The sequence below is a fragment of the Ahaetulla prasina genome, chromosome 4, assembly GCF_028640845.1.
Source record: "Ahaetulla prasina isolate Xishuangbanna chromosome 4, ASM2864084v1, whole genome shotgun sequence".
In the NCBI taxonomy this organism is placed as follows: domain Eukaryota; kingdom Metazoa; phylum Chordata; class Lepidosauria; order Squamata; family Colubridae; genus Ahaetulla; species Ahaetulla prasina.
The window spans coordinates 148,998,751-149,022,963 of NC_080542.1; the positions used below are offsets into that span (position 1 = coordinate 148,998,751).

The window sequence follows — 24,213 nt, forward strand, 5'->3', positions numbered from 1 at the left end:
ATCATTGGGGGCCAGTATCGGGTCACTGCCGCCACCTGCTTCCGCTTCGCCAGGGCGACAGATGTCTGTCTTCAGCTGGTCAGTCCCGCCCCATCGCTTGATTTGGGGCGGACGGTGCCCAGCAGGCCCAGGTGTGGTGAGCGGGCAGGCAGGTGGAGCAAACAACCTGGGGATTTGTACGGCTTTTTCAGGATGCCTGCAGGATCCTTGAGTTCCAAGGCCAGCGTTCGGCCTCCAGAGCGCTTCGCTCGCTGAGGCGCCTGATCTCCCATGACAGAGGGAGGGGCTGGAGCTACTAAACAGGAGGCCAAACAAAGTGCCTGAAGGACCCCATCCCATCAGTGGAAGTCCAGGCAAACTTCAGCTGGCTCCTTGAGAGATGGAGTTTGCAGGGGCCGATCTAACGGCCGGGCTGGCCACAACACAAATGTTCATTGCACATATCCAGCCCAGGGGCCATAGTTTGAGGACCCCTGACTTAGTGCAATATAAAAAATGCAAATAATTTTTCTATGGACCACCAAAATTTTCTCATGGACCACCAGTTGATGACTGCTGATCTATGTATCTCTCTCTCTCTCTCTCTCTCTCTCTCTCTCTCTCTCTCTCTCTCTCTCTCTCCATCATCTATCTATCCATCTATCCTGTCTATCATCTATGTATGTATGTATATATGTATGTATCTATCCATCTACACTACTCCACCTTCTATCTATCTACCAATCTAAGCTATCTTGCTCTCCCTACCAAATCTATCATGTAGGTATGTATGTGTAACTATCCACCCACCCACCCACTGTAGCCCACCTACCTACCTACCATCTCTCCCTCAGTGTGTGTTTGTGTGTGTGTGTATGTGAATCATCCATCCAATTTAGAGATTGCTCATCTCCTTCTCCAAGGGATTCTGAGTTCCCAGCAGCCTGAGAGTAAATTCTTCCTTATTTAACAGATAACAATTTTACACACTAGCCAGTTCAGACCACAGATTATCCCCTGAGATAATCTATTTCTCCACCGCAGCAATTTCTAGAGGCGGGGAGTTCCGCCTGCTGGTTGGGGAACCCCAGCAATCAAAAACACGGCGGTCTAAAAAATGTGCTGAAACTCTGTCCTCAAGGGAGGAAGGAAAGGGGGGCATGTCATGCCTTGCCTTGGCTAAAGTTTTCTTGGAGTAGATGTCCGTGCGGAGGCCAAAATTCTGCAGATCGGTGGGTTTTTCCTTATTTTTCTCCGGGAAGTTCAGCATTTGTTGGGAAGATGGAATCTAAGATTTAAAAAAAAAAAAAAAAGCCAGAAAAATGAGAAAGGGGAAAAGAGAATTTGAATGCCTTAAGGACAAGGCCAAACCAACTCTCAATAAGCAAAATCAAGTTTAGTTTCCGAAAAGATGCACATAAAGTATTTAGACTGTGCCACACATTACAATTGTGTATCACTACAGCTAGGACCCATCGGTGCCCCAGAAGAGCTTTCTCACTTCCTCGCCCCGGTTAAAAAAACACAGTAATATTTTTCCAGATCACAATTACCAATTAAAAGTGAGGGGGGGTCATATCTAAATTAGGAAGAGGAGCCAAAAATTGAAATTACCGTAAGAGATTCGAGAAGAAGGAAGGAGGTTATCTAAGAAATTAGCAAAATGGTTCTCAAAACCATTTTTGAGAAGACGAAGGTCGAACGACTAGCCTTGTGGTGCAACCAAAACAATCTGGAACTGAACACACTCAAAACCGTAGAAATGGTGGTAGACTTTAGGAAAAACCCTTCCATACTTCCACCTCTCACAATACTTGACAACACAGTATCAACAGTAGAAACCTTCAAATTTCTGGGTTCTATCATATCGCAAGATCTCAAATGGACAGCTAACATCAAAAACATCATTAAAAAAGGACAACAAAGAATGTTCTTTCTGCGCCAACTCAGTAAGCTCAAACTGCCCAAGGAGCTGCTGATCCAATTCTACAGAGGAATTATTGAGTCTGTCATTTGCACCTCTATAACTGTCTGGTTCGGTTCTGCAACCCAACAAGAAAAACACAGACTTCAGAGGATAATTAGATCTGCAGAAAAAATAATTGCTACCAACCTGCCTTCCATTGAGGACCTGTATACTGCACGAATCAAGAAGAGGGCCGTGAAAATATTTACAGATCCCTCGCATCCTGGACATAAACTGTTTCAACTCCTACCCTCAAAACGACGCTATAGAGCACTGCACACCAGAACAACTAGACACAAGAACAGTTTTTTCCCGAAGGCCATCACTCTGCTAAACAAATAATTCCCTCAACACTGTCAGACTATTTACTGAATCTGCACTACTATTAATCGTTTCATAGTTCCCATCACCAATCTCTTTCCACTTATGACTGTATGACTATAACTTGTTGCTGGCAATCCTTATGATTTATATTGATATATTGATCATCAATTGTGTTGTAAATGTTGTACCTTGATGAACGTATCTTTTCTTTTATGTACACTGAGAGCATATGCATCAAGACAAATTCCTTGTGTGTCCAATCACACTTGGCCAATAAAATTCTATTCTATTCTATTCTATTCAAAAGTGGCGACTTGAAGATATGTGGACCTCAACTCCCAGAATTCCCTAGCCAGCATATTGAGAAGTTCTGATCTCCTTCCTTCCTCCCTTCCATCCAATCAACCAACCAACCAACCAGTTCTTTCTGCATCTTGAAGATGGGTGGACTTGAACTCCTCAAATTCCCCAGCTGACCATGGTCTCTGGTGGCCCAGCCCACCAGACCTCTCCAGTCAAATGGTCACTGAGCTTGAGAATGGCTGAACCCAACAATGTCTCCGAGATACGTTCTCCAAAGGTTCTTTCCACGGTTCCTATCTCCCCACAACCATCACCCAGATGCGGACTGTGGGTTGGGAAGATCCTCTCAGTAGGGCCTGAGAAACCTCCTTGTAGCATAAATCTTCCCCGCAGATGTTAGATATGAAACCAGGTTGACAGGAGCCCATCCCGCCATGGAAGCACAAGAGACCCACCAGAAGATGGACGGTTACCTGAGCGGTCCGCAGGTGGAGCGGCATGAGTCCTGAAGGGGTGTCCGCCAGCACGTTGAAATGGGGGGTGGGCGGGGGTCCCATGGCCATGGGTCGGCTTTCCGGATCCACTTGGTAATTGATCAGCCCCCACTGCTCCAGAAAGGCATGGACTCTACAAGGACAAGAGGGAAGATGGGTGAAAAGGGCGAGAAGACTTGTGGAGGACCAACGGAAGGAGAAAGCGAGCTCATGTTACTCGGAGGTGGCTGGGCAGACCCCAATTGGGTGGGGTGGGGCCGTTCATGGACCCCTGAGCCAGTGATGGGGAAGGTCTTCTCAACCGTGGCTATTTCCAGATGGGTGGGCTTCAACCATCCAGTGTTCCTCTGTCAATATGTTGACTGTTGAGAAAGCTGGGAGTTGAAGTCCATCTGAATGGAGACTGTCCTGGACTTCACTAGCTGTGGTGGAATGCGGTCTGGATTCCCAGAAGGGAGGGGCCGCATTCCGGAGTTGACATGACAAACGTCGCTGTCTCTGGATCCTCTGGAACATGGCCCCTCCCTTCTGGGGATCCAGACCAAGGTCCACCCCAGCTGTTCTGAGAGTCGTTACAACCCAAAACGGAAGGAGAAGGGACTTACGCAGTGAGTAGATCATGAGAAGGCTTGCGGAGGCTGGTCGAGCTACTAATTATACGCCCAAAGGCAGGTCCTCCTCTGAGATACGACCATCCCGGTGTCCTCTGTTAAGCAGGGTGGGATGGAGGGGGGAGACTGGTGGGGGTCCTGTGGCTGGTTGCAAGGAGGAAGGACTGGGGGCTGTAACTTCCAAATGGGGTCATAAGTAGCTTTCTGGGGGGGGGGATGTCTATTGTATCTTCAAACAGCCGTTAAGTGACTGGTTGTATCTCGAGGGCTACCTAAATTTCGATGTCACTCGGTCCTCTGGAAGGTGGCCCCTCCCTTTTGGGAATCCAGACTACAATCCCACTCCAGTAGCCAAGTTTCCTCTTTAATTCCAGTTAATCCTGTTCCCAGAAATGTTCTCCAGCTGACGAAAGGAGACCTCAGCACAGAATACATTACTGGCTTTCCAAGCATCACCCCAGTTTTTTCCGGGGTCCCATTCCCTCCCCTTGCCAGGCAGGACTGGCATAATAATTTGGAAATTTTCCTGGCTTGAAGACCCTCCGTAAATGACTACCTCATGACAGCACAAACGTCGCCAGTCAAGTTTCTTCGGCAGGCCGTGCTGGTCAAATATTCTTGAGGGTTCAAGCGGTAGGTGTCAATCATGAAATTGCGGTATGCCAAGTATCTGGGAAAGACGAATGACAATCAGACTGCAAGTGAAGGTAAGCGTGTGGGTAGTTTACCTGTGTGTTAGAGGTTTGGACAGTGGGGTCCTTGGTGCTCCCTGAGCTTGGGGGTTTCCTTGCAGATGTTTCATGACCCAACTAGGGAACATCATCAGTGATAAAAGGGAGGGAGGAGGAGGAGGAAAGGACTCTGGGGTCCTTGGTGGTCTCTGAACTTTTTTGCAGACATTTCTTGACCTAACTAGGGAACATCATCAGGGCTAGAAGGGAGTGGGGTTTGTGGAGAGAAGGAAGAGCCAGAAGCACTGTGGGGTCCTTGGGACTCTCTGAGCTTGGGGGTTTCCTTGCAGATGTTTCATGACCCCACTAGGGAACGTCATCAGTGCTAGTTAAGGAGTGGGGTTTGTGGAGAGGTAGAGAAGGAAGAGCAGGAAGAAGGGGAGTAAGAATGGAAGGAGAAGGAGGAAGAAAAGGACCGGGTGGGGGGGTTGGTGCTCTCTGAATTTGGCAGAATTGTTTTGCAGAGGTTTCGTGACCAATGTAGGTAACATCATCAGTGCTAGAAGGGAGGGAAGATTGTGGAGGAGAGAAGGAAGAGGATAGGAAGAGGAGGAGGAGGAAAAGGAGAGAGAGGGAGACTCCTACCTCCTTCCTCCATGCCTCCTTTGTTTTTCTAACTTACATTTCCGGAGTCTTGGATTTGTTTTTCCCATTGAAGAATTCGGGAAGTGCCCGGCGTTCAATGACATGGATGCTAGAAGAAACGAAAAAGAGAATCGGGTCACCCTCGCGTTTGGTTCCGTCTTTGCTTCCAAATGGCAAGGCACCGACCTGCCAAGACAGCCAACTCCTTGCTAGGTTTGCGACTAAGCCCTGGATCAACTTTTGTTAAATGCTAGCTTGCTGCGTTAGCCATAATCGCAGATATCGGGGCAGCAGGACGAGCCCGAAGCTGAAAACTGACAACGATTAAGCCAACTAGCGGCTGAACTTCGTCACTCGATATAAAAGCCTCTTCATGTTGTTAATTAAAATAATTATAGATCTGACTACAAATAAGAAATATAATCTATTTTCTTGCAGACGTTTCATGACCTGACTAAGTGACATCATCAGGGCTGGAAGGGACTGTGTATAAAAAGTGAATGAAGCCCTCCTCCCTTCTAGCACTGATGATAGTACAAATAAGTGGTGGGTTGCTACCGGTTCGCCCCAGATTGGCCAAACTGGTAATGTGGGGAGGCTCCGCCTACCTGCCTGGATGCTTCTGCGCATGCACAGAAGCATCGTGTGCATGTGCGAGCGAACCAGCAGCAAACTAAATTGAAACCCACTATTGGTACAGATCAGCGGTTCTCAACCTGTGGGTCGCGACCCCGTTGGGGGTCGAATGACGATTTGCTAGGGGTCACCTAAGACCATCGGAAATATGGGAAGTATACCTGCAAGTCGAAGAATCAGGGAATTCGGCTTCAGGCGCGATGAATTAAAAGAGAGAGAAATCTTTGCTCTGATGTCTCCCTCTCAAGCCAGCTGCAATCGCTCCCAATCGCTAGCCTAGTCTGGCTTCAGGCGCCATAAACTTAATAGGGGAGGAGTCTCCGCTTTAATGCCTCCGTCCTCAAGGCAATCGCAAGCAGCTCAGATCGCTAGCCAAGACGGCTTCAGGCGCGATCAATTCAAAAAAACAGTTTGCCGCTTTTTTCCCCCTTGTGCAGCTACTGAGGCACGCTGAGATTGCTGCCTAAAAAAAATAATTTTACGGTTGGGGTCGCCACATTGTGGGGAATTGTATTAAAGGGGTCACAGCACTATAAAGGTTGAGAACCACTGGTATAGATGGATCATGAGATGTCTGCAAGAAAACAACCAAGCTCAGAGAGCACCAAGGATCCCAGAGTCCTCCACCTCCTCCTATTCCCCATCCTCCTCTTCCTCTTCCACTCCACAACCCTCCTAGCACTGATGAAGTTACCTAGTTTGGTAATGAAACGTCTGCAAAAAAATCACCAAGCTCAGAAAACACCAAGGATCCCAGTCTCCCCCTCCTTCTCTCTTCCCCACTCCTCCCTTCTAGCATGATGCTGTTCCCTAGCTGGGTCATGAAATGTCTGCAAGAATATCACCCAGTATCCACCCAGTCCTCCTCTTCTTCTCTCTCCCCTCACTCTTCTTCCTCTTCCTTCCCCCCTCCAACCCCGCTCCACTAACCCCACTAAGGTTTGGGGTAAATTCGGGGGTGCGGGTATTGCTTCCCTTCTCCCCTATAGCGAAATTTACCAATTGTAGTCAAACCAGGAGGCATAGCTGGGGATGATGATGTGGTTGGTCTGTTCGGTGACATTGTCTTCTCCGGTGTCGAGGGACCGTCCCTGGTCCCCTTTGTTGGGATCTTCGTCTTCCTGTCAGCAGGAAAGAAAGAGTTATGTTGGCAAGGAAGGAACATCTAGAGTCACCAACGGAAAAAATGGAGCCCTGATATTGGCATAATTTGCAATCATCTTCCATCTCCGTTTTCTCCTTTCTTCTCCTCCTCCATCTTCTCCTCCTCCTCCTTTCTTTTTTTCTCCCTCCCTTCTCTTCCTCCATTCCCCTTCTTCTCCTTTTCATTTTTTTCTCCTCCTCCTCCTCCTGAGCTATATGATTTTGAACCCCCTGTTCTGAAGGAAGGTACTGGACATTGGTAAAGTTGTCAAAGGAATAATATCATGTGTAAAGGAGAATGTAGAGGAGATTATGGGATGGCTTGCTCTGTGTCTTTTCAGATTGGTTACTAGAAAGATTTGTTTGGCTAAAAGAGAAGAGTTGTAGCTGAGAATTGAACTGTGGGCTCCTTGGAATTTATTTGCAATTCAAATGAAAGCTACTTGGTTTGCAATCTTTTATCCAAAATGGAGTCCAGGAGCCTCGCTGAGGACCAGCGCCTTTGTTTGTGGGGAAATCCAACCTTCGGATTGCAAATTAAAATAAATAAATAAATAAATAAATAAATAAATAATTTTTTAAAAATGTTATCCCCCCCCCCAGAAGAAAATTGGCTACCTTCGCTCCAGCCGTCATTGTCTCTTCATCTTGTTCATCTGCAAGACAAGAACACAATGGGAGGCGGTTTGTGTCACTCACACAACTTTGCAGTCGTATTATGTCGCAAAAGCTTGTGCCATGTTGGAGTGCCGGCATCTCCACGGCCCTCCCTTCTGCAGGAAGTCCTCAACTTACGGCCACAATGGAGCCCAGCATTTCCATTGCTAAGTGAGATTGCGGTTAAGTGAATTTTGCCCAGTTGCTGACCACTGTTGTTAAGTGAATCCCTATTGTTGTTCAGTTAGTCATACAATCGTTAAATGAATCTGGTTTGCTGCTTGTTGTAAGGCCGCAAAAGGGAATTGTGCGACCCCAGGACCGTTTGATCGTGTGACCGAGGGATGCTGTGACGGTTGTTAAGGGTGAAAAACGATCCTAAGTGACTTTTTTAGGGCTGTTGTAATGTCGAATGGTATTTAAACAGTAATAAGTTGAGGACTAGGTGAAAATAGGAAGCTAAGATAGAGTTGGTCTCACCAAGATCCGCCACAGTGCCTCCTTTGACCGGCGTGTTTTCGCTGTCCTTCTTCGGATTGACTGCAAAAAAATAAGATCAAATCATTCATTTTTAAATGATAAATATTTATTTCTATTTTATTTTATTTATTTTATACATCATAAATAGGAGTCGGTTGCCAAGGGCCCGGATTGTGATTGCATGATTGCAACGGTTATAAGTGTGAAAAAGGGTCCTAAGTCATTTTTTTAATGTGTCATTTTAATTTCAAATGGTCACTACATGAACGGCCGTAAATCGAGAACTACCTGGATTCCGCAAATAGAGAACCCTCCAACTTGGCAACTTGAACACTTTGGGACTTCAAGTCCCAGAATTCCTCAGCCAGACAACCAAGCAGTCAACAAATACTTGAATCACGGAATTACCAAGGAGAAGAAAAAAAATCCCATTCCACAACACCGCTTCCCTGATCACACTGATGATGTTACCTAGTTGGGTAATCAAATATCTGCAAGGAAGCCACCCAGCTCAGAGAGCACCAAGAACCCCACAGTTCTTCCTCCTCGCCTTCCTCTCTTCTTCCTCCTCCCTTATTCTCCTCCTTTTCTTCCCATTTACCTCCTCTTCCTTGTTCTTCCCTTCTAAATTCCTCCTTCTTTTCTCCTCCTCCTCCCCGCCCCCCATTTTTAGCACTGAGGATGTTCCCTAGTTGAAGTCACGAAACTTCCGCAAGAAACCCATCCAGCTCAGTGAGCATCAAGGAGTCCTTCCTCCTCCTCTTCCCTGTAAACTTCTCTCCCTTCTAGCACTGATGAGGTTCCCTAGTTGGGTCACAAAATGTCTGCAAGGAAACAACCCAGGTCAGAGAGCACCAAGGACCCTACAGTCCTTTTCTTCTTCATCTGTTTCCTCCTCCTCCTCTTCTTCTCCTCCTCCTTTCCACAAACACCCCTCCTCCTTTCTTTCACTGATGATGTTCCTTAGTTGGGTCATGAAACCACCCTCAGAGAGCACTGAATATCCCAGAGTCTTCCTCCTCTCTGCAGAAACTCCTCCCTCCTGATGCACTGATGATGTCACCTAGTTGGGTTATGAAACGTCTACAAGAAACCCCCAAGCACAGAGAGGACCAAGGACCCCCAGTCCTTTTCTTCTTCTTCCTCCTCTTCCCTAGTTGAATCATAAAACAGAACAAAGAGGGCCCTGAGGGAGAAACCAATTTGTTTCTCCAGCAAAGCTTTTATTTCACCCCCCCCCAACCATTGTACTATACAGCCTTTCTTATTTTCAAGCAAAAAATAGCATTTCTGAGCTAAAAATACTCTTATTTTATACACACACACATACTACACATAGTTCTGTAGCCTCCAGTAACTAGGCCCTCAGATTTTGGAGAATTGGTTGCTGAATATATATATATATATGTCACTTAACAAGAGCAGCGATTCACTTAAAAGCGGCAGCAAGAAAAGAAGCCAATTGGGGCCCAATTTCCCTTGACCAATGTCTCACTTAGCGACCTTCTAAGCCAGATTTGCTTAATGACCATGTTCCCCACTTAACAACTGCAGCGATTTGTTTTACAAAAAATGCCCCCATGCCAACGTTTCGCTTAGCAACATGGAGGTTTGGGGCTCGGCAGTCATAAGCCGAAAACTACTCAGAAAAAAAAGCCTGGATGGTTATTTAAAATGAAGAAATAAATTTGGAGAGACAAGGGTTCAAATTCTGAACGTGCCTAGAAAACAAGACGCTCCAGTGAAGAAGGAATACAATTAATTACAGGCAGTCCTCCACTTACGACTGTTTATTTAGCAACCATTCAAAGATAGAACGGCAGCGTTAAATGATTTATGACCATTTTCCACACTTACGACTGTTGAAGCATCACGTAACTTACGTTCAGATGCTTGATGACTGACTCATATTTATGACAGGGTCACAGAATCCCCTTTTTGTGACATTCCGATGAGCAAATTAAACGGGGAAGCCAGATTCGCTTAGCGACCGGGAGGGAGGGATTCGCTTGAAGGCAGCAGCAAGAAAGGTCGTATATTGAAGCAAAACTCTCTTTATAACAAATACCTTCTTTACCAATGGAAATTTGGACCTGAATTGTGGTCGTAAGTCAAGGACTATCTGTATTTATTAAGGCAGATCCTCCTTTGTTGCTCACAGTTGTGGTTGAAAACAGAGGACTGCTTGTAGAAAGGCTTCAGTTCCATCTCCCACAAAGGACTAGCTCAATTCCAGCCAGTCCCTGACTTTTGACTACAATCAGTATCAGAATTATCAGGCAGTTGTTAAGCGAATCGCGGCCAATTTTACGATCTTTCGAGACACGGTTGTTAAGGGAATTGCGGTGGTCGCTCAGCGAGCCGCACATCGGTTGAAGGAATCTGTGTGGGCAAAACGCCAAAGGCAACTGTCACTAATATGGGTCGGTGGCCCAGCCCCTGAATTTTGATCACGGGGACGTCAGATGTGAGAAAAAACGGACCTACATTGCCAACGTATCTCACCCGGTGATGGGAATTTTCATCTTTAAGTTGAGGACTGCCTTTCTGGAGAAACCCCAGATTAAGGTTTCGTAAGTGGGGGAAATTACAGGGGGGGAGGGGAGGGGGGGGGAAACATGGCGGACAAAACAGGGGGAAAAGCTGCGTGGGCTGCGTTGTGCAGCTTGTGTGTTGTGACGCACCATTTTTTGGAAGGGCCACCTCCTCAACATTCGGGACCGGTGTGGGATCCTCCATGTCCTTGGTCAGATCGTCCTGCTCCTCCTCTTCTTTCTGACCACGCCGCTTCCCGTAGAGGTTGGCTTGTCTGGAAGGAGAGTCGGGTGGGGGTGGGGTAGAGAAAAGGAGAAAACCACCTTTGACTGACCGTTTTCTGCACAGGGAATGGGCTCTGGGTTAGGGGTCCCCCCCCCACCATCAACCTGAAGTTGGGAAGGCTTCAACTCTCAAGAGTTCCTCAGTTAGTATGTTAAAGAAACGTCTCTTTCTCTGTCTTTTCATCCATCTACCTATCCATGCATCCATCCACCCATCCCTCACTCCAACTCTCTATCCATCCGTCCACCCAGGTGTTTCTCAACCATGGCCACCTGGAAGATGGTGGGACTTCAACGTAGGATAGAAAGATGATACGTAAGATGATAAACGAGCAACGGATAACGAGTCACAGACCGCTACAGTTAAGATAACACATCAGCTCGACAGATGACAGACAGATGTCTTGAGGGATGGTCTCTTTCTGACTGATCAGATGAGACTGGAGGGAACGAGCGCACCATCCTCCTGCATGACTGTGGATGGATTCACCTTGTGAGGTGGGAAGTCCTCTCCTTCCTCCTCTTGGTCATGTTAACCACAAACTCACTGCTACTTGATCGGCAATTCCATCCACCCACCCACCCACCCATCCATCCATCCATCCATCCAAGGACCATACCCCTTCTTGCCAACTTTCTTCCTGGATTCCACCGGGGTGGGAGGTGGTGGGGGCGAAGGAGAGGCCTTCCTCTTCCGGGTCCCGGCAGCTGCCTTTCTATCTCGCCGTTCGGGACTACGGACCGGCTGTTGAAAGAAGAGAGAGATGGTCCAACAAGAGTCCCCTTGCCCAGCACCCATCATCCATGTCTCATCCAGCGGCTGCTTCCCAAGTCCTGCCTTTGAAAAGGATCTGGAACCTTCAGCAGGTTCCAAAAGGGGCTTTGAGGCAAGGCTAGATGTGCACAAGGGCCCCCTCTCTGGCAGATTTGCTTCCAGGTTCCATTCATGGTGTTGGGTGGTCACCTTTCAAGCCCTACGTGTTATCTGAAGGACCTACTTTTCCTGGTTACATCCACCAGGAGGGAGGCAGGTGATCTTATGGGTCCCCTCTCTTAAGGAGGTCCATCTGGTGAGGACCCACCCAGAAGGGCCTTCTCTGTGGTGGCTCCTTCCCTGTTATTTGAAGGACCTCTTTCCATCCACCCAACCCACCAGAGCAAGGAGGGAGGAGATGTTATGGGTCTCCTATCCTAAGAAGGTCCATCTGGGAGTGGATTTAAGAAAGGGTTAGGGTTCAGGTTCATCCACTTGTCTAAAATGGTCTAGGGCAGAGGTGTCAAACTCAATTTCATTGAGGGCTGCATCAGGGCTGGATTTGACCTGGGGCAGGAGGGGGCTGGGGTGTGTGTGTCCAGGGTGGGCAGCTTGACATCACTTGTGTCGGGGGCACCTGTGATGGCCTGAGGGCTCTGCTAGCGAAAACGGGCTCTCATGCTCTGTTTTTGGCTGGGACAGCCTCCTGCAACCCTCTGCTAGTGAAAACCTCGGGACGCAAGTGGCCCTTTCAAGTTCCATTTTCGCTGGCAAAGGCACTGTGGGTCAGATCTAAGCACCTTGTGGGCCAGATCCGGCCTCCAGGCCTTGAATTTGACACCCTTAATCTAGGGTGTCCTGCTTGAGCAGTGTTGTGTCTGCACCCCCGAGCCGGGCCCCCTGCCAGAAAGTGACTTGGAAAGTGAGGAGGAAGGGCCATCAGGACTTACCTTGGGAGCACCGGCTTCCCTGGCTCAGCTCCAGGAGCAGAGGCAGGCCAGGTGGAGGAGAAAATGAGGCCTCCGTCCCCTGAATCTTTCCCCCCCAGGCCACGCCTCCAGACCCGGCTGATGGCAATCAGGCCTGGCTGGACCCTAGGTTTCGCAGGCAGGAGAGGCGGGAACAACAGAAGCAGGGGTGGGGTAGGCCTAGGAAGTGCTGAGTCATGGAGCTACACCCCACAGGATATAAAAGCAGCAAGGGCTGCTATACCTCTTTGTAGCAAGCAAATCAACTGCTTAACTAGAGCTGAAGTACTGTTTGTTCCTGGTTGACTCATCAAGAGAGACAACAGAGACACTTGGCGGACGCTCGCTAGTTTGCTGCCAGAGCTGATAGTGCCGGCTAATTAAGTCATCGCTCGGACTGAGGCGAGGGGGACAGAACAAGCAGGGGCTAGACCAGAAGACCTCCAAGGTACCTTCCAGCTCTCTCCTCCTCTGCTCTCGTCTTCCCCTCTCCTCTCTTCCCTCCCATTTCCCCTTTTTACCTCTCTCCTTCCTTCCTTCCTTCCACATAATATTGCTCTTTCAGAAACAAACTTGTGTGGAATGGTCTAGCATCGTGATGGCAAACCTATGGCACGTGTGCTAGATAGAAGTGGCATGGAAAGCCCTCTCGGAGGGAATGTGCACTGGCCAATTGCTCTCTTCCAGGTTCCGCTGCTCCAGCACGTGCGTATGAATGCACACACACTGCAGTTTCGGCACTCGATGCCGAAAAAGTTAACCCTCACTAGCCGAGGGGCTCCTGCTTAACCGGGGTGTATGTGTCAGGATAGAAGACTTCCCCAGGGGGAGGGCCTTCTCTGTGGGGCCCCAGCCCTCTGGAACGAACTACCTCCAACGTTGCGCCAACTCCCTGACCTCCGGGCCTTCCGGCGTGAGTTGAAAACTCTTTTATTTCACCAGGCAGGACTGGCCTAATAGTTTTTCTTAACAGTTTTAATTAGTTTTTAATGGGGTTTTAGTAGATTTTTAGCATTTCGGCCAATTTAAATTAAAATTGTTCTTAATTTTTGTATTACTTTTTACTTGGCTGTAAACCGCCCTGAGTCCTTCGGGAGAAGGGCGGTATAAAAATTGAAATAATAAATAAATAAATAAAAGTCCCTTCCAACTTCTGTTCTCTTCCCTTCTTTCCTCGTCTTTTTCTTTGCTTCCCCTCTCCCACTCCCATCCGTCTTTTCTCTCTTGACCTTCTTCTTATCTTCCCTTTCCCCTTTTTAACTTTTCTCCTCTTACTTCCTACCTCTTTCCTTCATTATCTCCTTCCTTCATCCTTCTCTTCCCTTTCCCTTTTACCTCTCTCCTCTTCCCTTCTTCTTCTTTCCTCTCCTCCTCTCCCTCTGTCTTCTCTCTCTAGCCTTCTTCTTATCTTCCCTTTCCCCTTTTTAACTTTTCTCCTCTTACTTCCTACCTCTTTCCTTCATTATCTCCTTCCTTCATCCTTCTCTTCCCTTTCTTCTTCTTTCCTCTCCCCCTCCTCTCCCCTTCTTCTTCTCCCTTTCCCATTTTTAACCTCTTCCTTCCCTCTTCTTTCTTGTCTCCTCATCCTCTTTTTTCCTTTCTTCTCCTCTCCCCTCTGTCTTCTCTCTCTAGCCTTCTTCTCCTCTTCCCTTTCCCCTTTTTACCCTCTCTCCTCTTCCTTCCTTCCCCTAGTGTCACCTCTATCCCAAAAGAAGGCAAAAGAATCACCTCTTCGTTTCTCAGGTAGATCCGTTGTCGAAAGCTGACCGGCTTCTTGTTCTCATCCACCTCGTAGTCTTCTTCATTCATCCATTCATTGAAAATGTCCATGTCCAGGATCCATCGGGCATAGACCTAGCCAATCATAATTGTCAGAATCATCTTTAGGGACAGGCAATCCTCGACTTACGACCACCATCGAGCACAAAATTGTTGTTGCTATGTGAGAAATTTGCAAAGGGAGTTTTGCCCGATTTTAGGATTTTTCCTGCCACCGTTAAGTGAAATGCTGCAGTCATTAAGTGGGGAACATGGTTGTTAAGTGAATCGAGCTTTCCCAGTTGACTTGACTGGTCAGGAGGTCGCAAAAGGGGATCACGTGATGACCCCGAGACCGTCGTAAATGGCCGTAGCTTCAGCCCCCTCATCGTTTAGGAGAACTTCACTCTGATGCCTGACAACCTTTTTGTCATCTTATGTGTGTAAAACTATATGCCAAATTTCTCTTTCCCGAGAATTCTTAACACCTCAGATGGGAAATCGCTGAAAAGCCGTGGATTTCATAGCCAACCCCCACCTAGAAGTGAGACGCACCTTCCAAGGCTTTTCAGGAATCGGAGGCTCTTCGATCTCCGCTTCGACTTCACTCGCATGGACCCAGGTGTCGTAGCTGAAAGGTTATTTTAAAAAAAAAAAGGAAAGAGGTGGGTGGATTGGTTAGGCCACTAAGGCAGGATGGAGCACAAGAGACATGGGACAACCATATCTATCTATCTATCTATCTATCTATCTATCTATCTATCTATCTATCTATCTATCTATCTATCTATCTACCTACCTACCTACCTACCTACCTACCTACCTACCTACCTACCTATCTATCTACTTACCAACCTACCCACCCTACCCTACCTACCTATTATTTCTATCCATCTATCTATCTACTATGTCTGTCTATCTATCTATCCATCTAGTATCTCTCTCTATATATATATCCATCCATCCTATTATCTATATCCATCCATCCATCCATCCATCCATCATCTATTCTTCCATCTACCATCTAGTATCTGTTCCTAACAAACAGGAAGAAGCAGGAGGTGAAGCTAAACAGGATCACATCAGATACCTGTACAGTCCTAGCACAGGGCCCCCCCCAAGGCTGTGTGCTCTCCCCACTTCTCTTCTCTCTGTATACCAATGACTGCATCTCCAACGATCCATCCATTAAACTACTGAAGTTCGCAGATGACACAACCGTGATCAGTGTCATTCGAGACAATGATGAAACCGCATACAGACGGGAGGTTGAACGACTAGCCTCATGGTGCAACCAGAACAATCTGGAATTGAACACACTCAAAACCGAAGAAATGGTGGTAGACTTTAGGAGAAACCCTTCCACATTTCCACCTTTCACAATACTAGACAACACAGTAACAACAGTAGAAACCTTTAAATTTCCAGGTTCTACCATATTGCAAAATCTAAAATGGACAGCTAACATCAAAAATGTCATCAAAAAAGCACAACAAAGAATATTCTTTCTGCACCAACTCAGAAAGCTCAAACTGCCCAAGGAGCTGCTGATCCAGTTCTACAGAGGAATTATTGAGTCTATCATTTGCACCTCTATAACTGTCTGGTTCGGTTCTGCAACCCAACAAGAAAAACACAGACTTCAGAGAATAATTAGAACTGCAGAAAAAATAATTGCTACCAACCTGCCTTCCACTGAGGACCTGTATACTGCACGAATCAAGAAGAGGGCCGTGAAAATATTTACAGACCCCTCACATCCTGGAGGGATAAATAGTTTCAACTCCTACCCTCAAAACGACGCTACAGAGCACTGCACACCAGAACAACTAGACACAAGAACAGTTTCTTCCCAAAGGCCATCACTCTGCTAAACAAATAATTCCCTCAATATTGTCAAACTATTCACATATTACTATTAATCTCATCGTTCCCATCACCCATCTCCTTCCACTTATGACTATATTACTGTAACTTGTGCTTGTATCCTTACGATTTATATTGATTTTGATTGTTTCCAGATTGCTTATTTGTACCCTATGACTATCGTACCTTATGATTCTTGATGAACGTATCTTTTGTCTTGGTGAATATGCTCTCTGTACATAAAAGGTACAGAGAGCGTATTCACCAAGACAAATTCCTTGTGTGTCCAATCACACTTGGCTAATAAAAAAATTCTATTCTATTCTATCCAACATTCTACATCTATCTACCTACTATCGATCTACCTATTTATCTATCGTATATCTATCCATCCATGTAGTATCTATATCGAACCATGTTGTATCTATCTATCCATCCATAAATCCATCTATCCATCCAATTTATTTGCAACTAAATGGCCAAAAAAGATCTAGTGGTCTATCTGCCCTCTGAATTTGGAATATGGTTTTCTTTTTCATTTCTTATTTTTTAAATTCCTGTAATCCTCAATTTACAACCACCACTGAGTCCAACATTTCTGTTGCTAAGTGAGGTTTGCCCCATTTTTTACGTTTCTTGCCATGGATGTTAAGCAAATCAATGCGACTGTTAAGTCACATGGCTGTTCAGCGAATCTTTGATGGTCAGAAGGTTGCAAAAGGCGATCACATGACCCCGGGACACTGCAGCTGTTATAAATACGAGTCAGTGGCCAAGGGTCTGAATTTTGATCACATCTTCGTGGGGACACAGCAACAGTCATTAAGTGTGAAAAACGGTCGTAAGTCACTTTTTTCAGTGCCACTGTAACTTTGAATCACTAAATGAACTGTCATAAGTTGAAGACTACCCGTATTGTACTGTTGGATTGCCAAGCCACATGGATTACCTGTCTGGGTAATAACCCCAATGCACCAGGACTTGCTTGTCTTTTCTCATCACCGGTCTCAGCCATTCATCTGCCAGGAAGAGAAATAAAATGACATCAGCCTATTTATTTATTAATTTATTCCATTCGCTCTAACAGAATCCGATATTCCTACATAAAATTCACAAAACCAGCATAGAAATGTGTATCAAAATATAAAACACCTGTTTCAAGAGGCAACTGGACTTCCTTAGGGTTTGTTTATTTTTGTGAAAAGGTTTTACTTCACATTTGAGAAGCTTCTTCAGTTCAGAGTGATGAAATGAACTGTTACTCAGAAGGGAGGAAGCTTCTCTGGATGAGAAGCAAAACCTCTTCAAGGATAAAAATCAAGAACGTCCAGTTGCCTTTTGGGAAAAAAAAAGCACCTTTGGGACACCCAAAAACCTGGATGACTGAGAATCTCCAAAAATAACACTATAGTGAATGTCTTCATGGTCCCGATTAGTGCAAATGGGGGTTGAGCCTTCTTGGCTGCAGGAAGTTTTCTTTCCTGTGTCCACACACAGGCTCCATCCCCACTTGCACTATTCCAGTGACTCTGAGGACACGGATAAACCTCCAAGTGGTCCCAACGGCACTCTAAAAGAATTGCCAGCTGGCTGCAAGGATTTATAGTCTTCCATTCCCCACCATCCAGTCACAGCTGAAGCAGCATCTCGAAGGAGAAATGAAAGGTCTTCAGAAGAACAGAAGAAAGCACAGTGGCCTCTTTAAAAAGCACCTGTGGGACTCCCTGACAGCGAGGACAATTAACCAGTGGAACAGCTTGCCTGTCTTCAGATGTTGTGGATGCTCCATAACTGGAGGCTCCATAACTGGAGAAGGAACTTGACAACCATTTGTCTGAAATGGTGTAGGGTTTCCTGCTCGAGCAGGGGGTTGGACTGGAAGACCTCCGAGGTCCCTTCCAGCTCTGTGATTCTGTCCTTCAGATAAGAAACCGCATCAGAAAGTATTCAGAAGATGGGAAAAGAGAGAGAAATTTTCCAAAGTACCTGGGAAAATGCTGCCCTCCAGTGGAGGCCAGCTGTAAAAACTCTGGAGAACATTTGCAAGACCTGCCAGCAACCTCATCTCTTTGCATTCAAGTCACAAGGATAAAATTAGTTATTTTTTAAGGCCCCAGAGGCAAACACCACTTATATTTTAAATGCTAGTTTAATAGAGTATTATAAAGGTGTGTCGAACCTTCATCCAGTGAGGTAGGAACAGGGTATATATGATGTGTGGCTTTCGACTTGTCATCTGTGATGGTCCCCTAAGATAAAAAACCCAGAGAGGAATAGCATTTAAGCTTCCTGGTTTTCTTGTAAACGCTTCACAACCCAACTAGAGGACATCATCATTGTTAGAATAGAATAGAATAGAATAGAATAGAATAGAATAGAATAGAATAGAATAGAATAGAATAGAATAGAATAGAATAGAATTTTTTATTGGCCAAGTGTGATTGGACACACAAGGAATTTGGAATACAAGGAATTTGGGAGTAAGGTGTATGGAGAGGAGGAAGAAAGGGGGGGGTTATTGGTGCTCTCTGAGCAGAGTGGTTTTCTTGCAGATGTTTCATAACCTAGATAATGCCATCAATGCTGGAAGGGAGGGGGATTTGTTGAGAGGAGGAGGAAAAAGACTGTGGGCTCCTTGGTGGTCTTATGAGCTTGGGGTTTTCTTGCAGATGTTTTGTGACCCAAGAAGGTAATACCATCAGTGCTAGAAGGGAGGGGGGTTTGCAGGGAGGAGGAGAAGGGGTCCTTGGGGTCTCTGAGTTTGGCTGTTTTCTTGCGGACATTTCATGACCTAAACTAGGGAATATCATCACCGTTAGACGGGAGGGGGATTTGTGGAGAGGGGGAGGAGGAGGACGACTATGGGATTCTTGGTGCTCTGAGTTTGGTGGCTTCTATGCAGATGTTTCGTGATCCAACTAGATAACACCATCAATGCTAGAAGGGAGGGGGGGTTGGGTTGCTGTCTCTATCTGTGCAGCCCCTTCTAACACTGAAGACGTTTGAGTCATGAAACGTCTTCAAGAAAGCAACCAAGGACCCAACACCTGGACTGCTGTTCTGAGCAATCAAGTGGCAGTTTTAAGAGCTCATTATCTCATTTTCTGAATTTGTTCACTACTCCAAGAGACAACGCTCATGTTGAACCAGTATTTTTGAACCCATTACCTGATGGCGTTTGACAATGTCTTTGAGCTTGTTAGCCACTTTCAGCTCAATGTCTGGAATGAGGTAGATGCTTGGTCTGCTCAGATAGTTATTCTGAAAAAAAAAAAGAAAAAAGACTAATGGAAAAATTAAAAAGTAACTAGCAAGGAAATTTTTTGATCCCAGGGAAAAACGAATTAACAGGCTAAAAAATAAATACCACACTCAAATAATTACCCCTTATTCCTATCATAAAGAATACAAATTCAATATTTCAACATTTACATTTATATCTAGGAAAACTGCATGTCTTTCAGCATGTTTCTAACTGCCCAGGATGCTTGCTGCTAAATCAAATTATATTTTTTGTCAAGAGATTGACAAAGCATCAACTTTTAGGGAAAAAATATAGAAAGAGATTATTTTTTTCCTTAGACTACTTCACAGATGGTTGGTTTATTTAGATTTTATACAGCCGTGTATAATAAATATGTTTTATTATATTTATTGAGAGAGGCTCAAATTCTGCTCAGGTCCTTCAGAAGCACATCAAAAGCCATTTTCACAATCTAAAATAACATTATTAGCCTTGCCTGCACTAATGTTTTTTCAATGTTCATGAACATTTCCACATTTCGGTCCATCCGTGAAGGGTTTTGCAAGTCGAATCTCCTCCTGCGCAGAAAAATGAGAAGAAAAGAAGAGATTTTGGGGTATTTATCACATTTCAGGACAAGCAGAAATGCAATTTTCAGGTCGTCCTTGACTTACGACTGCCAATGGCCTACCCCATTGCTAAGCATGATGAAATGAGCTCCGCCCCATATTTTACGACTTTTCTGGCAGTGTTTGTCAAAGGAATTGCTGCAGTCGTTACATTAGAAAGCCAGTTAAGTGAATCTGGCTTTCCCCAGGAGTTTACTTGTCAGAAGATAGCAAAAGGAGATCACAAGATACCCCCCACCCTCCCGGGGACACGGCAACTGTCATAAACACAAGTCGGTTGCCAAATGGTTGAATGTGGATCCTGTGATCATGGGAATGCTACAATGGTCATAAAGTCGTAAGTCACATTTTGAAAACGGTCATAAATCACATATTTTGATTTATAGGACTCAGGGCGGTGTACAGCCAGGATAAAAATGAACAATGTACAATTAAAAAATTAAGTTAAAAGACTGATTATACAATTTGGCCGAAAAATTAAAATATTTAAAATCTAAAAAACCCCAATTTAAAACTAAATAAAATTCAAATTCAGAATCTAAACAGTCTAAGAAAGCCCCGCGTGAACAAACAAGTATGTTTTCAATTCGCGGCGAAAGGTCCGAAGGTCAGATATTTGGTGTAAACCAGGGGGAAGTTCATTCCAAAGAGTAGGAGCCCCCACAGAGAAGGATCTTCCCCTGGGGGCCGCCAGCCGACATTGTTTGGCGGACGGCACCCTGAGAAGACCCTCTCTGTGAGAGCGTACGGGTCGGTGGGAGGCATGAGGTAACAGCAGGCGGTCCCGTAAGTACCCAGGCCCCAAGCCATGGAGCGCTTTAAAGGTGGTAACCAGAACCTTGAAATGCACCCAAAAGGCAACAGGTAGCCAGTGCAGTCTGCGCAGGAGAGGTGTTACACAGGAGTTACATGGAACTTCCTCTATCACCCGCGCAGCTGCATTCTGGACCAACTGATGCTGTTGTACTCTGAACAGTCACTAAACGAACTGTTGTAAGTTGAGGACTAGGTGTGTTATCAGTCAGGATGGCAATAAATGCGATTATTTTCACTCTGTAGGTGGTCCTCAACTTATGACCAACACTGGGAGCAGAATTTCCTTCGCTAAGCAAAGCAGTGGGCTCAGTGAGCCTCACCCGATTTGATAACCCTTCTTTTTGCTCTAGCTGTTAAGCAATCGTGACAGTCATTAAGTGAATCACGGGGTTGTTAAGTGAATCAGGTTTCCCCCATGGATATTGCTTGTCAAGAGACCCCTGGAAAGTGCAACCATCATAAATATGAGTGAATTGCCAATTTGATCACACATGCACGGTCGTAAGTATGAGGACCAGTCATCTGTTGTTGTTTTTTCCAGCACCATTGGACGTTTGGGTCATTAAGTCGAGGACCAGCTGTGGGGAGAGCAAACTCACCATCCTTGCTCGTTCTTGTATTTGTAAGCGGCTCCGAGAATGTAACACAACGTTCCTCCGGGTTTGAAATCCAAGAAGCACTTGGCCTGAAAGACAAAACCGCACCAAGGGACAGTTGCGGGTTCCCCATCCCCTGACAAATCTGAAACATGCAACCAGTCACACAAATCTTGCACCACACTGCGCAACTAAAAACGATCAGCCAACGGTTTGCAGATTTTGCAAGCAAAGTTCAAAAGTTGCCAGGTTAAAAGAGCCTTTGCAGCTTATGGGGCACCAGAGGAGACTTCACCCCATCGCAACTTTGTTGTGTCACCAGGTAAGCACAAAGGCACAACAAACTGAGGCCCTGTTTTAAGGACTGGCCAGATTCCAGAGGCGAGGCTTAAAGGTGGTTTGAGGCAGGGGGAGGATTCTGGATAGTAGGCGGGTCCAAGTCCTTAAATCAAACATGTATTTCTTTTCTTCTTTTAATTCCTTTCCTGCTTGGTTTCTTTCTTTACTCTCTTCCCTTCCTCATTCTCCCTTTGCTTTCTTTCTTTTTCTTTCTCTCTTTCTCTGTCCCTTCCCTTCCTCCATTGTTTTGCTTGTTTTTTCCTTCCCTTTCCTTCCCTGTTTTTCCTTTCCTTCCCTTTCTTTTTCTTTCCTTTGCTTCCCTTTTTTCCTGTTTTCTTCCCTTCCCCTTTTTTCCCCCTTGTTTTGTCCTTTCCTATCTTTTCCTTCCCTTTTTTCCTTCCCTTCCCTTCCCTTCTTCTTTCCTTCCCTCCCTTTCCTTTTCTTCTTTCTTCCATTTGATGTGCAGTTCTGAAGTTACAACAGCTTGAAAGGGAAAATTTTCAAACAAAACTCCATTTGAAGTTGCACAAAGAACGGCTTGAGCTCCACTTGACAAAGAGGAACATGTTGCGTGGAAAGTTTAATCGGGACTCATGAAACCAGGTTTAACATCCGAAAAGGATCCTTCGCTCCCAAAACATTTCCCAACCTGACATCCAGATGGTTAGGACACAACTCCCAGAATTCCAAACAACTTCGCCACACCAATCGGCAATTGAGAGAGTCAGATAATGGCAAAGTTGCTAGCTTAGAAACTAGGAGACGAGGAGTTGTAGTCCCACCTTAGGCATGAAAGCTGGCTAGGTGACTTTGAACCAATTACCAGGTGATAGTGAGTTCTAGTTCTATCTTAAGCATGAAAGCTGGTTGGGGTGACTGGGCCAATCGCTAGGAGACAGTGTGTTCTAGTCCCGCCTTAGGCATGAGCACAATGGCAAACCTTTGGCATCTCATGTTCTACCCACAATGAGCATCACTGGAGACCCACAGTGGGGAAATCCTCAATACTGACCGGAAACTTGGTAAAGGCAGGATTGGCCACATGTTTTCCGAAGGCATCTTCCTGGAACTGCAGCAATTGGGAAACCAGCCCAGCCAAGGTTTTATTGGTTGGTGCGTCAGCCTGGACATACTGTGAAACAAAGACACAGACAGTTGTTAAATAAATCTGGCTTCCCCATGGACTTTGCTCATCAGACAGTCATAAAAGGATACGATGACTCCGGGATACTGAAACCGTTGTAAATACGAGTCAGCTGCGAAGCGTCCAAATTTTGATCACATGACTGTATGGAGATGCTGCAAGGGTTGTTAAGTGTGAAAAATGGTCTTAAGAGACTTTTTCCAGTGCTGTTGTAAGTTTGAACAGTCATTAAACAAATTGTTGTTAAGTCAAGGACTCCTTTCTTAAGCTCCACCAGGGGAACTGATCAGCAACTGTAGGATTGTCAGGAATTATATAGGATCTCCTGCTTGAGGAGGAGATTGGACTAGATGACCACCAAGGTCCCTTCCAATTCTGTATTTCTGTAACGGTCTCCTGCTCGAGCAGGGATTGGATTAAAAGAACTCCAAGGTCCCAGAAGGGGCTGGACTAGATGACCTCCAAGGTACCTTCCAACTCTGTCATTTTATGATTCTATAATAGGGTTTCCAATTTGAGCAGGGGCTTGGACCAAAAGACTTCCAAGATTATTTCCAACTCCGTATTCCTCTAAGGGTCTGTTGCTTGAGCTGGGGATTGGACTAGATGACCTCCAAGGCCCCTTCCAACTCTATAATTCTGTAAGGGTCTCCTGCCTGAGCAGAGGATTGGGCTAGATGACCTCTGAGGTCACTTCCAACTCTTCTTCTATTCTGTACAACCCCAGGGCCGGTTTTGTTGTACACCATCTAAAATTTTATTGGCTTTTATCATTGTTACAATCCGCTCAGCGACTACCAAACTAATTGGTAGCCTCTTTAAAAAAAGGGAGATCAAATCCAGCCCTGCAGGCCATTGTGGGCTGCCCAAGTTCATTTGTACACAACAGCACGGTGCACAACAGCTGAAACATCGCCAGGCTGGCAGGCACAAGGGGGGGTCGGTCAGGGTTTCGAGTCACAGATCTGGGGAGGGACAGCTGCACTTCCAGCTGCTTTTCTCTACTGAACCTTCTGAGGGGCTGTTGTGTTTGGTGTCAACACCTGCCAGTCCATTGCCATGAGATCAGCAAGGAGGTGTGGTTGTGACAATACAGGCTTTATAAAAGATGAGGGAACTGATCCCATTTGCAGATGACACGAAATACTTAAAAGACTTCAGTAAGGCATTTGACACAGTAGACCATACCGTACTTCTTGGTAAGCTGAAAAACGTGGGATAGACAGCATCACCACAGATGGAGTACTGTACTCAATGAGTAGTCCTTAACGCTATTACATCTCCAGGGAGTGAAGTAAGCAGTGGGGTAAGTCTTAGGCCCAGGACTCTTGAATATCTTTATAAATGACTTAGATGAGGGAATAGAAGGGG

At 45.8% G+C, this 24,213-nt stretch overlaps 1 protein-coding gene across 1 annotated transcript in view; it reads right to left on the reverse strand.

Annotated features, from left to right (window-relative positions):
- Nucleotides 1-24,213, reverse strand: part of SMARCC1 (SWI/SNF related, matrix associated, actin dependent regulator of chromatin subfamily c member 1) — a 58,371-nt gene that overhangs the window by 30,022 nt on the left and 4,136 nt on the right. The window contains exons 2-18 of the mRNA XM_058181594.1: nt 22,711-22,830; nt 21,363-21,448; nt 19,815-19,896; nt 19,243-19,335; nt 18,254-18,323; nt 17,024-17,093; nt 14,764-14,839; nt 14,179-14,304; nt 11,349-11,473; nt 10,594-10,718; nt 7,910-7,969; nt 7,391-7,428; nt 6,629-6,750; nt 5,031-5,102; nt 4,234-4,347; nt 3,046-3,199; nt 1,154-1,267 (exon numbers count right to left, since the gene is read on the reverse strand). Coding sequence (XP_058037577.1) covers nt 1,154-1,267; nt 3,046-3,199; nt 4,234-4,347; nt 5,031-5,102; nt 6,629-6,750; nt 7,391-7,428; nt 7,910-7,969; nt 10,594-10,718; nt 11,349-11,473; nt 14,179-14,304; nt 14,764-14,839; nt 17,024-17,093; nt 18,254-18,323; nt 19,243-19,335; nt 19,815-19,896; nt 21,363-21,448; nt 22,711-22,830 — 1,647 coding nt within the window. The remainder of the gene's footprint in view (nt 1-1,153; nt 1,268-3,045; nt 3,200-4,233; nt 4,348-5,030; nt 5,103-6,628; nt 6,751-7,390; nt 7,429-7,909; nt 7,970-10,593; nt 10,719-11,348; nt 11,474-14,178; nt 14,305-14,763; nt 14,840-17,023; nt 17,094-18,253; nt 18,324-19,242; nt 19,336-19,814; nt 19,897-21,362; nt 21,449-22,710; nt 22,831-24,213) is intronic.